Source organism: Mirounga angustirostris, unplaced genomic scaffold (assembly GCF_029215605.1).
Source record: "Mirounga angustirostris isolate CCGP_5_RB_7025 unplaced genomic scaffold, mMirAng1.0.hap1 SCAF_8, whole genome shotgun sequence".
NCBI classification, from domain to species: domain Eukaryota; kingdom Metazoa; phylum Chordata; class Mammalia; order Carnivora; family Phocidae; genus Mirounga; species Mirounga angustirostris.
In genome coordinates, this window is record NW_026991716.1 from 33,776,182 (window position 1) to 33,787,698 (window position 11,517).

At 47.2% G+C, this 11,517-nt stretch overlaps 1 protein-coding gene across 1 annotated transcript; it reads right to left on the reverse strand.

Moving 5' to 3' along the window:
• Nucleotides 1–538: 538 nt before the first annotated feature.
• Nucleotides 539–10,444, reverse strand: LOC123837280 (H-2 class I histocompatibility antigen, D-P alpha chain-like). The gene is made up of 5 exons (XM_064598382.1): nt 10,357–10,444; nt 4,386–4,727; nt 2,711–2,986; nt 2,500–2,598; nt 539–1,771 (listed from the first exon to the last, which is right to left on the reverse strand). The coding sequence occupies exons 1-5, from the start codon at nt 10,442–10,444 to the stop codon at nt 1,767–1,769; spliced, it is 810 nt and encodes a 269-aa protein (XP_064454452.1). The 3' UTR covers nt 539–1,766.
• Nucleotides 10,445–11,517: the final 1,073 nt, after the last annotated feature.

Below are 11,517 nucleotides of genomic sequence, written 5' to 3' on the forward strand. Positions count from 1 at the left end.
TTTGGACTGTGCACTACCCCTTACCTGTGGACTTTTATACAGTAAATACCATCCATGCATTTTTCTTCCTTGGGATTTCTTACTATTTTCTCTAGCTTAATTATTAGAATACAGTATATAATATATGTAGCATATAAAATATATGTTAAACAACTGTATATTTTATCACGAAGGCGTCCAGTCAACAGTAGGCTTAGTACTTAAGTTTTTGAGGAGTCAAAATTACACCTGGATTACTGACTGCCCAAGCGGGCCACTGCCCCAATCCCCACATTGAGAGACAAGCGCAGTCTGCCCCTTACCACTAGAACATAGTCTCTACAAGACCAGCAAGTTTTCCCTCTCCTTAGTCTCACTGAGGTGTCCTAGATGAAACATAGTGTGGCCCGTATGTGCCACATGACAATTATCAGTTGAATGAATGAGCAGGTAGAGGACCCCCTCTTCCAGATGCGCCTAAGGCACAGATGTTCTGTGGCAGCTTCCGCCCCCCGTGCGCCCACCTTGCCGTCCGGGCTGCCCTCCCCTCCCTTGCTCTGCTCAGCCCCCCCCCCCCCCCCATGTCTCGGGCACACACAGCACACAGAGTTCTCTCTTCAGAAACACTGTACTTAGGCTTTACGGGTCCTTTTCTCCAACCACCTAGAAATCCATGTTAGACTCTGCTTTATAAATCCATGCACTTGGATCGGAGCCAGCACTAAGATCACTGAACTAAGGGCAGGGAGAGAGAACAGAGCAGCAGAGAAGGTAGAAACTAACTGAAGTTTAATAAGGATGAGAACCTTTCAGATTCCTCCTCTCTCTATCTCCGGAATCTAAAGAATAATCCAGACAATAGCTCTAGAGGGAGGGGAAGACATGGATGAATCTGGAAGTTCATCCCTCCATACCACAGAGATTCCTGTGTGCAGGGCCTGAACTAGGCCTGTGGGAACCACAGCCCAAAGGACACCCGCTGCTGTAACTGACGGGGTCGCCCAGGGGAGAACGGGACAAGTACACAAGAGCAAGAACAGGCCTGATGCTCTACAGAAACAATGAAAAAAACCACCCAAAATGGGGGCTATGTCATGACCTGGGCCTGAGCCTAAGCTGTCAGTCACAGGAAGCTCTTGCTGCACAAGGTCCTGGTGACAGGTCTCTGTGATCACAGGTCCTGGTGAGACAAGCTTCCACAGAAGGGGCAGGACACAGAGCAGAGAGATGACCCAGCTGAGGGGTGAGCATGTCATACCCATGATGCACTGAGCACTGACTGGGCACAGGCCCCATCCCCGCTTGGCTCCTCGGAGCCTTCTCCTATTCCCACCTGCAATAGACTCAACACAGCAAACAAAAGTTCTGGAAGGTTCTCAGTGCTTCCGCTTATTTGCTGTCTCAATTTTACAAATCTCCTTTTATTACCTCATCAACCCCACATGCCAAGTGTTAAAAAACACAAACTCATATCTGGATTCTCATTTTCAATAGGGAAGTAAGTCATTCGTACTCAGTCCAGCATGAAATAAAGACAGGGATGGTGACGGTCCAGCCCTGCCTCTGCTGGAACAGGAGAGTACATCAGAAATGAGAAGGCAGGTCAGTATGGGAAGGGGGCGTGGTGGGCAGGGTGGGCCACTCTCCCCACCTCCTCACATTATGCTCATAGGAACACAGACACTTTCTGACACTTTTTGCACAAAGAGAAGTCAGGGGTTGTTGGTGTTACCAAGTGGGAGTGTGAACAAATCTTGCATCCCTCAGGCCCCACAAGGCAGCTGGTCTCACGCTGTGAAAAACAATCATGTACAGATTTAGGTCAATCACATAAGTGCGGACATTCTCAACAGCCCCCTGCATGCTCAAAGTGTCCCTAGTGCCCCAAGCCCTCCCCACATCAGGCCCTCAGAGGTCTCACTATAATTGCTGTGAGACGCACATCACAGCCCTGGGCAATGTCATTGCCTACTGGGGGAAAGAACAGGAGCTATGGGGTGGGTGAGCTCCCCATGGGGTCCTGTCTACACTAACCAAGGGTCTCAGGGATCACCCCCTCCATCCTTATGTGCAGAGTGGGAGTAGTTTCTTGTTATTTGACCTTGGGAAGAAAACATGTCAGAGGCCTGGACAAGGCTGGACCATGCGATCCTAGAGGAAGCTCCTAGCCCTGGTCCAAAATGAAGTTTGTGGAATTGTGACTGAAAACCCAGAACAGCATCAGGAAACATGAAGAACCGAGGTGTGTGGTCACTGAACCACCTGACTCGCTGGAGGTCTGTCCTCAGCAGGGACCTTCCTCTCTGTCCTTTGACTGCTGGGAATCAGGTCCCCATCACCAGAATTACCAAGATAAAAATTTGCCCTTCCTTTTCATAAGTGTTTGCTACAGAGTGAATGTTAGTAATCAGCTCCAGAGTGGGCAAGTCCATGTGTGTGGATGGTACTTCCCAGTAACAAGGCAGGGCCATCTCATACCTAGGAAACCCCCCAAGGGGACAAGAAAACTCAGTTTCCTACCTGAGCACTTCTTTCTCCAGATCACAGCTACAATGACCACAGTGATCACAAAAAGAACCAGACCAGCAATGATGCCCATGATGGGCTGAGTAGGTGGCTCTGGAAAGGGAAGGGAAGGTGAGGGGCCCAGACGTGTAGCCTGAGTCCACACTTTGCCAAAATTCTCCAGAAGGTTTCCTGAGAAGAGGCTCTACCCTAAACCCCTCCTTACCCCATGTAAACGTGATGGGCTCGGGCAGCCCCTCACGCTGCACATGGCACGTGTATCTCTGCTCCTGTCCAGAAGGCACCACCACAGCCGTCCACTTCTGGAAGGTCCCATCCCCTGCAGGCCTGGTCTCCACAAGCTCTGTGTCCTGGGTCAGGTCCTCCCTGTCCTGCTGCCAGGTCAGGGTGATCTCTGCAGGGTAGAAGCCCAGGGCCCAGCACTTCAGGGTGACATCATGGTCAGAGATGGGGTGATGGCTCACATGTGTTTTGGGCGGTTCTGAGGAAGAAGAATCAGAAATCCACACTTGGGTGTACCTTTATGGACCACTGAAACAGCATTCATCTGGCCATCTTGAGGTGGACAGGGCAATTGGTTCAGATGGAAAAAGCACAAAACCCAGACACCAGCCTAGCCTTTGGGATCTCCTAATCCTTGGAAAATTCTAGAATCAGGGAGATGGCCCAGGGTAGGACGCTGCAGGTCTAAGGGGGAGAGCACACGGTTGGTCCTGACAATGGTGGCAGGTGATTGAGTCAGAAAACCTGGAGTCAGATGTCCAAAGATGTTCTCAGACGCAGAACAGAGATATTCTCAGATGGAGGTTAAGTCATGGTTCACAAGGTGGCTGTTAGTGTCAAAAGGAACCGCTGACGGTCTCCACCTGCCTCCCGGGAGAGACTGGATTCCTCAATTGTCCTATAGAGAAAGCGGCCCTCTGGGTGAGTCACTCAATAGTAGGAACATGAACACGGAGGCTGACTCCTCCTCCCCACCCATGGGGGAGGTGGCATTCTGACACTGAGTCCACTCTCCCCTCCTGGTGGGAAGCCAGCCCCAGCGGAGGGGCGATCCGGGAGGCCCCGCGGCCCCGGTACCCGCGCGCGGCAGCGTCTGGTTCCCCTTCTCCAGGTGCCTGCGGAGCGACTTCGCGCACTCGCTCTGAGCGTAGTTGCCGCCATGCCCGGCCACCGCGGCCGGCCCCAAGTCGCAGCCAAACATCCCCCGCAGGGTGTGAGACCGCCCGCGCGGTCAGCTCTCAGACTGTCACCACCCCTGGTGGTGGACAAACGACGAAGTCCACACAAAGTAAAACCGCTTAAAAGTCCCGGCGGGCTCTCCCAAGGGCGGGGCGCGGTGGGCTCCGCAGCCTCGGGGCGACCGAGGCCCGTCGGCGGGGATGGGGCCGTGCCGTGGACCCGACCCCGCGCCGCTCACCCGCCTCGCTCGCCTGTAGTGGCCGGCAGCGACCCTCGGGCTCCGTCGCGACAGCTGGGCGTGGCCCTCGGCCGTTCGCGTCTCGCGCTCCCAATACTGCGCCCCTCCGCCCCACCCGCGGCGCCCGCGGCTCCGCCCCCCGACTCGCCGCGTCGCCGTCGAACCGCACGAACGGCGTGCCGTCCACGTAGCCGACGCCCACGAAGCGGCCGGGCCGGGACACGGCGGTGTGGAAACACTTCAGGGAGTGGGAGCCTGCGGGCGCGGAGGGGCGCGGGGCCCGGGGCGCAGGTGCGGGCGGCCGGGAGGGCCGGGCGGAGGCGGGGAGGGGCGGGGGAGCACAGGCCGGGGCGGGGCGGGGGGGGCGGAGAGGCGCCTTCCCGGGGATCCCGCGTCGCCGCCCGAAGCTCCCCTCGCTCCGGCCCCGCAGAGGCCCTTTCCTCCCGCCCCACGCACTCACCCGCCCAGGTCTCGGTCTCGGCCAGGGCCCCCGACAGCAGCAGGACGAGGGTTCGGGGCCCCGTGGCCCAGACCTTCAGGGTCTGAGGCGTAGATGCGTCCCTGTGGGTGTGGTCAGGACTTTCGAACCCGGAATCTCGGTGCCGCTGATTGGGTGCTCCAGAAACCCGACGCCCAATGGGATTGCGAACTGCGGTCGCGTCACTAGTATCCCGGCGGGAGGACCTGACGCGTTGTGGGAGTGAGACGTGAAACCCAGGGAGAGGGGGGACTCTGCAGCCCCAGACACCGCTGTTGACAGGCAGGCCTTCCCGGGGAAATGCGACTTTGCCCCGATCCCTCGCTTACTGCACAGTGCGCTCTTCGTCACCTTGTCTCCCTGAGTCGTGGCCCAGGTTTGTGTGAATCAGTGATTCTCAAAAATTAGGATCACAGGATATCTCTGTGGTCTTACAAATTACGGAGGATCCCAAGGATAATTTTGCATCTGTGGGTTATATCAGTGTTTACCATAGTAGGAATAAAACAGGGTTAAACATGTATTAATTCATTTAGAATCACATTAATAACCCTTGACATAACAGAAATATTGCTTTTATGAAAAATAACCATTTCCCCCAATAAACAGGGCAGTGAGAAAAGTGGATTTTTGTTACATTTTCCAGTTTGCAAGTCTCTTTCTTGTTCTTGTCTGTCTCCTTCGAAGACCCCTGGATGTTCAGATTTGCTTATGCATTTCTAGTGTTGTTTTGGTTGAAGTATATGAAAATATTAACAGCCTTGCACAAATATGGGAGAATAGCATGTTTCCTAACCTTTTCAGATAATTATGGATAGTCATGTTTGATACTATATTACACCTACACAAGTTATACTTTCTGTAAGGTTATTTGCAAAGTGGCACCTGAAACAGTATCATTGAGTATGTCCTTCTTTGTTACATTAAAATCCATGGGCCCAGCTTGCATACTGAATGGATCTCGTACTAAAGCTTGATTTGTCTTTTTTTTTTTAAGATTTTTATTTATTTATTTATTTGACACAGAGAGAGAGAGATCACAAGTAGGCAGACAGGCAGGCAGAGGGAGAGGGAGAAGCAGGCTTCCCGCTGAGCAGGGAGCCCGATGTGGGGCTCGATCCCAGGACCTTGGGATCATGACCTGAGCCGAAGGCAGATGCTTAACCATCTGAGCCACCCAGGCATCCCTAAAACTTGATTTGTCTTAAAGCAATGTGTTGTTCCCATGTTTATTAGACTGGAATCAAGTTATCAAAACATCCCATTTGTTTTACTATTATCACAGATCCTGACAGGAAAGTTTGTCAGTAGGGAGAAGCTGTCAAGCTTATTGGTGGATCACAAGTTTTCCAAAATTCTGGTTTTCTCTTGAGAGTTTACATTTAATCAGGGCAACAAGTACTGTCAGCTGTCATGTGTGAGTTGATTTTAATGAAGGGGTAGGGTCATGTTCATTTTCAAGAAACTGTCGGCCAAATATCCTAAATAATCCAAGTTTCTGTGTCATTCATTCCTTCAAGTAAAAATGGCATTTTGTAACAACAACAACAACAACAAAAACAACCCCAGTCCAGTTAAGTTCATGCAAATTATTTTCCTGGGGGCTTAGGGATATGCTGTACATCCCACACCATCATATAAGACATGTTTAAAATGTGGATTTGAGAATAATTTAGTAAGATAATTTTTAATGCTTCAACCAGGATGTTTTCAAGTGATACTAGTTTTTTTGTTTGTTTTTTTTCCATTGAGGCATTTTATTTGCACGTGTGTATTACATCCCTAGAAAAAGAATCCCAAGATTTTCCCTCCTGTGTGTTTTCAACTTGCTTCTTCATGCTCCACGATGCCAGCTGAGGTTGTCAGGACAATGACACCAAACTGGCAGGATGGGAGCGGATTCTTTTGCCATTTTCCTTTTTTCTTTCTTTTTTTAAAATTTATTTTATTTTTTAATTTTTATTATTTTTTTAAATATTTTATTTATTTATTTGAGAGAGAGAATGACATAGAGATAGCATGAGAGGGGGGAGGGTCAGAGGGAGAAGCAGACTCCCCGCTGAGCAGGGAGCCCGATGCGGGACTCGATCCCGGGACTCCAGGATCATGACCTGAGCTGAAGGCAGTCGCTTAACCAACTGAGCTACCCAGGCGCCCTCTTTCTTTTTTTTTTTAAATGTTTATTTATTTTTAGTGATCTCTACACCCAATGTGGGGTTTGAACTCATGGCCCTGGGATCAACAGTCGCATGCTCTTCTGACCGAGCAAGCTTCCTCTTCACTCAGTAGAATCCCTTTCCCTGAGCTGCACTTCCTGTCTTTGAAAACTCAGCCCTGACTTTAGCCCCTGAGTGCATCTAGAAGAGAACTCACCTCCTGGAAATGTGGTGCCAGAGAGGGTGCTCAGTTTGGGAAGGGAGTTGGAGGGACAGGGATTTCCCTTTTGTAACTGGGAACAGTTTGTGCCTAAAGGCACCAGACCCATGCATAACCGACTTTGATTTTGTGACACACCAGCCCCATATGTATTCACATCCCAGACAGAATCTGATGTCATCTGTAAGATAAATCATGTTGGTCTTTTCAGTTTACATGTGTCTAATGCATCTGGCTTGAGGTCCAGAAAGCATGCAGAGCGGTACAGTCCAATACAACATTTTGTGCGGAAGGAATTCTTCTGTATCTGCGCTGTCCAGTATGGTGGCCACGAGCTACATGTGGTTACTGAGATGCAGGTGGCACTTGAAATGTGGCTAGTGTGCTGAGCAGTGGCATTTTTAATTGTTTTAAATGAATAGGAATTTAAGTAGCTGTATGAGGCTCATAGAGCTACCATTCAGACAGTATATATCTAGAATGCTCTTAGTTTTCAGGATTCTCCTCAAAAAAGATACTGTGTGACTCATAGGTATATGTATATTAAATTTATCTTCAAATGGAAGTCATGGATTTGTCTATGTGGGTCTGAGACATATGCTTAAAATACAGCATGAAAGTATAATTGATATGCATTATAACAGCTAAAGTTTACAGGCATTAACCAAAACATGATGTTTTACGTCAAGGTCATAAGTGTTCAAAAATGCCCATCACGTTTATAGCAGCAATGTCCACAATAGCCAAACTGTGGAAAGAGCCAAGATGTCCATCGACAGATGAATGGATAAAGAAGATGTGGTATATATACACAATGGAATATTATGCAGCCATCAAAAGGAATGGGATCTTGCCATTTGCAACGACGTGGATGGAACTGGAGGGTATTATGTTGAGTGAAATAAGTCAAACAGAGAAAGACATGTATCATATGATCTCACTGATATGAGGAATTCTTAATCGCAGGAAACAAACTGAGTGTTGTTGGAGTGGGGGGTGGGGTGGGAGGGATGGGGTGACTGGGTGAGAGACACTGGGGAGGGTATGTGCTCTGGTGAGTGCTGTGAATTGTGCAAGACTGTTGAATCTCAGATCTGTACCTCTGAAACAAATAATGCAATATATGTTAAGAAAAAAAAAAAAGAAGGTAGCGGGAGGGGAAGAATGAAGCGGGGGAAATCGGAGGGGTAGACGAACCATGAGAGACGATAGACTCTGAAAAACAAACTGAGGGTTCTAGAGGGGAGGGGGGTGGGAGGATGGGTTAGCCTGGTGGTGGGTATTGAGGAGGGCACATTCTGCATGGAGCACTGGGTGTTGTGCACAAACAATGAATCATGGAACACTTCATCTAAAACTAATGATGTAATGTATGAGGATTAACATAAGAATAAAATTTAAAAAAATGCCCATCACTGGAGCTAATTGATGTGTCTATAAAGTTTGGGTGTGTTGTTGGTGTTTGCGTTCAGTAGGAGGCACATAAGTCTTCACTGAGCCCAAGTGAGAACATTATTGAACACAACGTATATCAGATACCTTGGAGGCCCTGTACATACTTGCAAAAATAAAGCAGAAGATGGACATCTTAGATTCCTCCCGCTTAGAAACTTTTACCTCTTTCACCTCCCCATACTTTTGCCCAAATTCAGACAATTCTCTGTGTTTCCCTTCACCTTTGAAACCCTCTGCTCTTCATTTCTACTGAGGGGAAAATATACATGAAATGTTTACAATTGTGGGATGAAGAATTCTCTAAGCATGGCCCCAATGATGAAAACCCATAAAGAAAAACATGAAATTTTGGCATGTCAACCACACACTCACAAAGATACAAACACATGTCATGATCAAACTAGAAGACATGAAAACAATTGTGGCAGACAAAAGGGTAACATGCTTCAATGTTCTTTAGCCCAAGACCACCAGGAGCACCTGTGGGCATTCAGGTTGGATCTATTACTTGTTGCAGTGAGAAAGAACACGCCCCTTTGTGGGCCATGGGGCATCTTAATATGAAGGTGTTGGAACCTATAAGGATATGGGCTTTGGATGGGTGTTTTTTGTTTTTGTATTTGGGGTTTTTTTTTTGACAGTTTCTTTTCTTTTTTTCCATTTTTAAAATTTAAATTCAATTAATTAGCATATAATGTATTATTGGTTTCAGAGGTAGAGGTCAGTGATTCATCAGTCTTATATAATACCCAGTGGTCATTACATCACATGCCCTCCTTAATGTCTATCACCCAGTTACCCCATCCCTCCGCCTCCCTCCCCTCCAGCAACCCTCAGTTTGTTTCCTATGATTAAGAGTCCCTTATGGTTTGTCTCCCTCTCTGATTTCATCGTTTTATTTTTCCCTCCCCTCCCCTATGATCCTCTGTTTTGTTTCTTAAATTCCACATATCAGTGAGATCATATGATAATTGTCTTTCTCTGATTGACTTATTTCGCTTAGCATAATACCCTCTAGTTCCATTTTGGGTGGGTGTTTTTGAAGAAGATCTGTGGAAGCTGGGACTCACTCCTGATTGTGTGTTGTAAGGACGTGTGGGCAATTCTTTGGTTGAGCATCTCAATGAATCTCCTCTCTAGGCAGGCCAGATCAGAGTGAGGATAAAGCAGTCATGGTAAAGAAGCAGCGATTGCTCACATTAGCCAACAGACAGAGGTATTTGGTATTTTGTGGGTTGTACAGTGCCTTGTTTTGCCTCTAATGACACAAAGTGATGTCATGGTTTCCGAGTGTCCTTGTCTGATGCTGATGTTCTGTGAGGTGACTGGCTTATGTCCCACAGGAGAAGAATATGGCCAAGTGGTGGGCATTAGCCAGCTTCTGACCACGCTGAGCCCAGCTGTCAGTGTCAGACCAGCTCCTGATGTTGGGGGCTGCTGTTTCTTCTCTTTTAAATTCCATATTTTAAAGATTTTATTAATTTATTTATTTGAGAGAGAGAGAGAGAGAGCAGGGGGAGGGGCAGAAGAAGAGGGAGAGGTTCTCAAGGAGCTTCCATGAGAGTGTAGAGCTGAACAGAGGGCTCGATCTCATGACCCTAAGATCAGGACCCAGGCTGAAATTAGAGTCAGACGCTTAACTGACTGATCCTCCCAGGCACCCTTTAAATTCCATATTTTAAAATAGCTACATCTTATTAAAAAATAATTAAAGAATTGGTGTTTTCATTTTCTTTGGGTAAATACCCAAGATTGGAATTATTGAGTTACATGGCAATTCGCTATTTTGTATACATTTTCAGGTGTAATACCCTCTAGTTCCATCCATGTCATTGCAAATGGTAAGATTTCTTTTTTTTTTTTATGGCTGAGTAATATTCCATTGTATATATATACACCACCTCTTCTTTATCCATTCATCTGTCCATGGACATCTGGGCTCTTTCCATGGTTTGGCTATTGTGGACATTGTTGCTATAAACATTGGGGTGCAGGTTCCCGTTCGGATCACAATGTTTGTATCTTTTGGGTAAATACCTAGTAGTGCAATTGCTGGGTTGTAGGGTAGCTTGGTTTTTAACTTCTTGAGGAATCTCCCTACTGTTTTCCAGAGTGACTGTACCAGCTTGCATTCCCACCAACAGTGCAGCAAGGATTTCTCCGAATCTTCGCCAACATCTGTTGTTTACTGAGTTGTTAATTTTAGCCATTCTGACTGGTGTGAAAATGTGAGGTGGTAACTCATTATGGTTTGGATTTGTATTTCCACGACGCCTACTGCTGTTGAGCATTTTTTCATGTGTCTGTTGGCATTTGTATGTCTTCTCTGGAGAAATGTCTGTTCATGTCTTCTACCCATTTCTTGACTGGATTATTTGTTTTTTGGGTGTTGAGTTTGGTAAGTTTTCTATAGATCTTGGATACTAGCCCTTTATCTGATAAGACATTTGCAACTACCTTCTCCCATTCTGTAGGTTGTCTTTTGGTTTTGTCGACTGTTTCCTTTGCTGTGCAAAAGTTTTTATCTTGATGAAGTCCCAATAGTTCATTTTTTGCCCAATAGTTCATTTTTAAAAAGATTTTATTTATTTATTTGAGACAGAGAACTTGCAAGCATGAGAAGGGGGGAGGGGCAGAGGGAGAGGGAGAAGCAGACTCCCTGCTGAGTACGGATGGAGCCCGATGAGGGACTGGATCCCAGGACCCTGGGATCATGACTTGAGCTGAAGGCAGACTCTTAACCGACTGAGCCACCCAGGCGCCCAACCAATAGTTCATTTTTGCCTTTGTTTCTCTTGTCTTTGGAGACGTGTCTAGTAAGAAGTTGCTGGGGCTGAGGTCAAAGAGGTTGCTGCCTGAGTCTTCCTCTAGGTTTTTGATGGATTCCTTGTCTCACGTTTAGGTCGTTCATCCATTTTGAGTTTATTTTTGTGTATGGTGTAAGAAAGTGGTCCAGTTTCATTCTTCTGCATGTGGCTGTCCAGTTTTCCCAACACCATTTGTTGAAGAGACTGTCTTTTTTCTACTGGATATTCTTTCCTGCTTTGTTGAAGATTAGTTGACCATAGAGTTGAGGGTCCATTTCTGGGCTCTCCATTCTGTTCCATTGATCTATGTGTCTGTTTTCATGCCAGTACCATACTGTCTTATGACTACTTTGTAGTAGTCTTTGTAATATCTTTTTTTTTTTTAAAGATTTTATTTATTTATTTGAGAGAGAGAGAATGAGAGAGAGCACATGAGAGGGGGGAGGGTCAGAGGGAGAAGCAGACTCCCCGCCAAG

Excerpts from the sequence above, each read along its gene's own strand:
- LOC123837280 (XM_064598382.1), bottom strand. The coding sequence starts at position 10,444 with ATGGCTAAAATTAACAACTCAGTAAACAACAGATGTTGGCGAAGATTC. Across the intron at positions 4,728-10,356 it reads GTTGGTGGGAATGCAAGCTG|CGAGGGATCGGGGCAAAGTC; the intron begins GTACAGTCACTC and ends CTGTGCAGTAAG. Across the intron at positions 2,599-2,710 it reads GCCCATCACGTTTACATGGG|AGCCACCTACTCAGCCCATC; the intron begins GTAAGGAGGGGT and ends TTCCCTTTCCAG.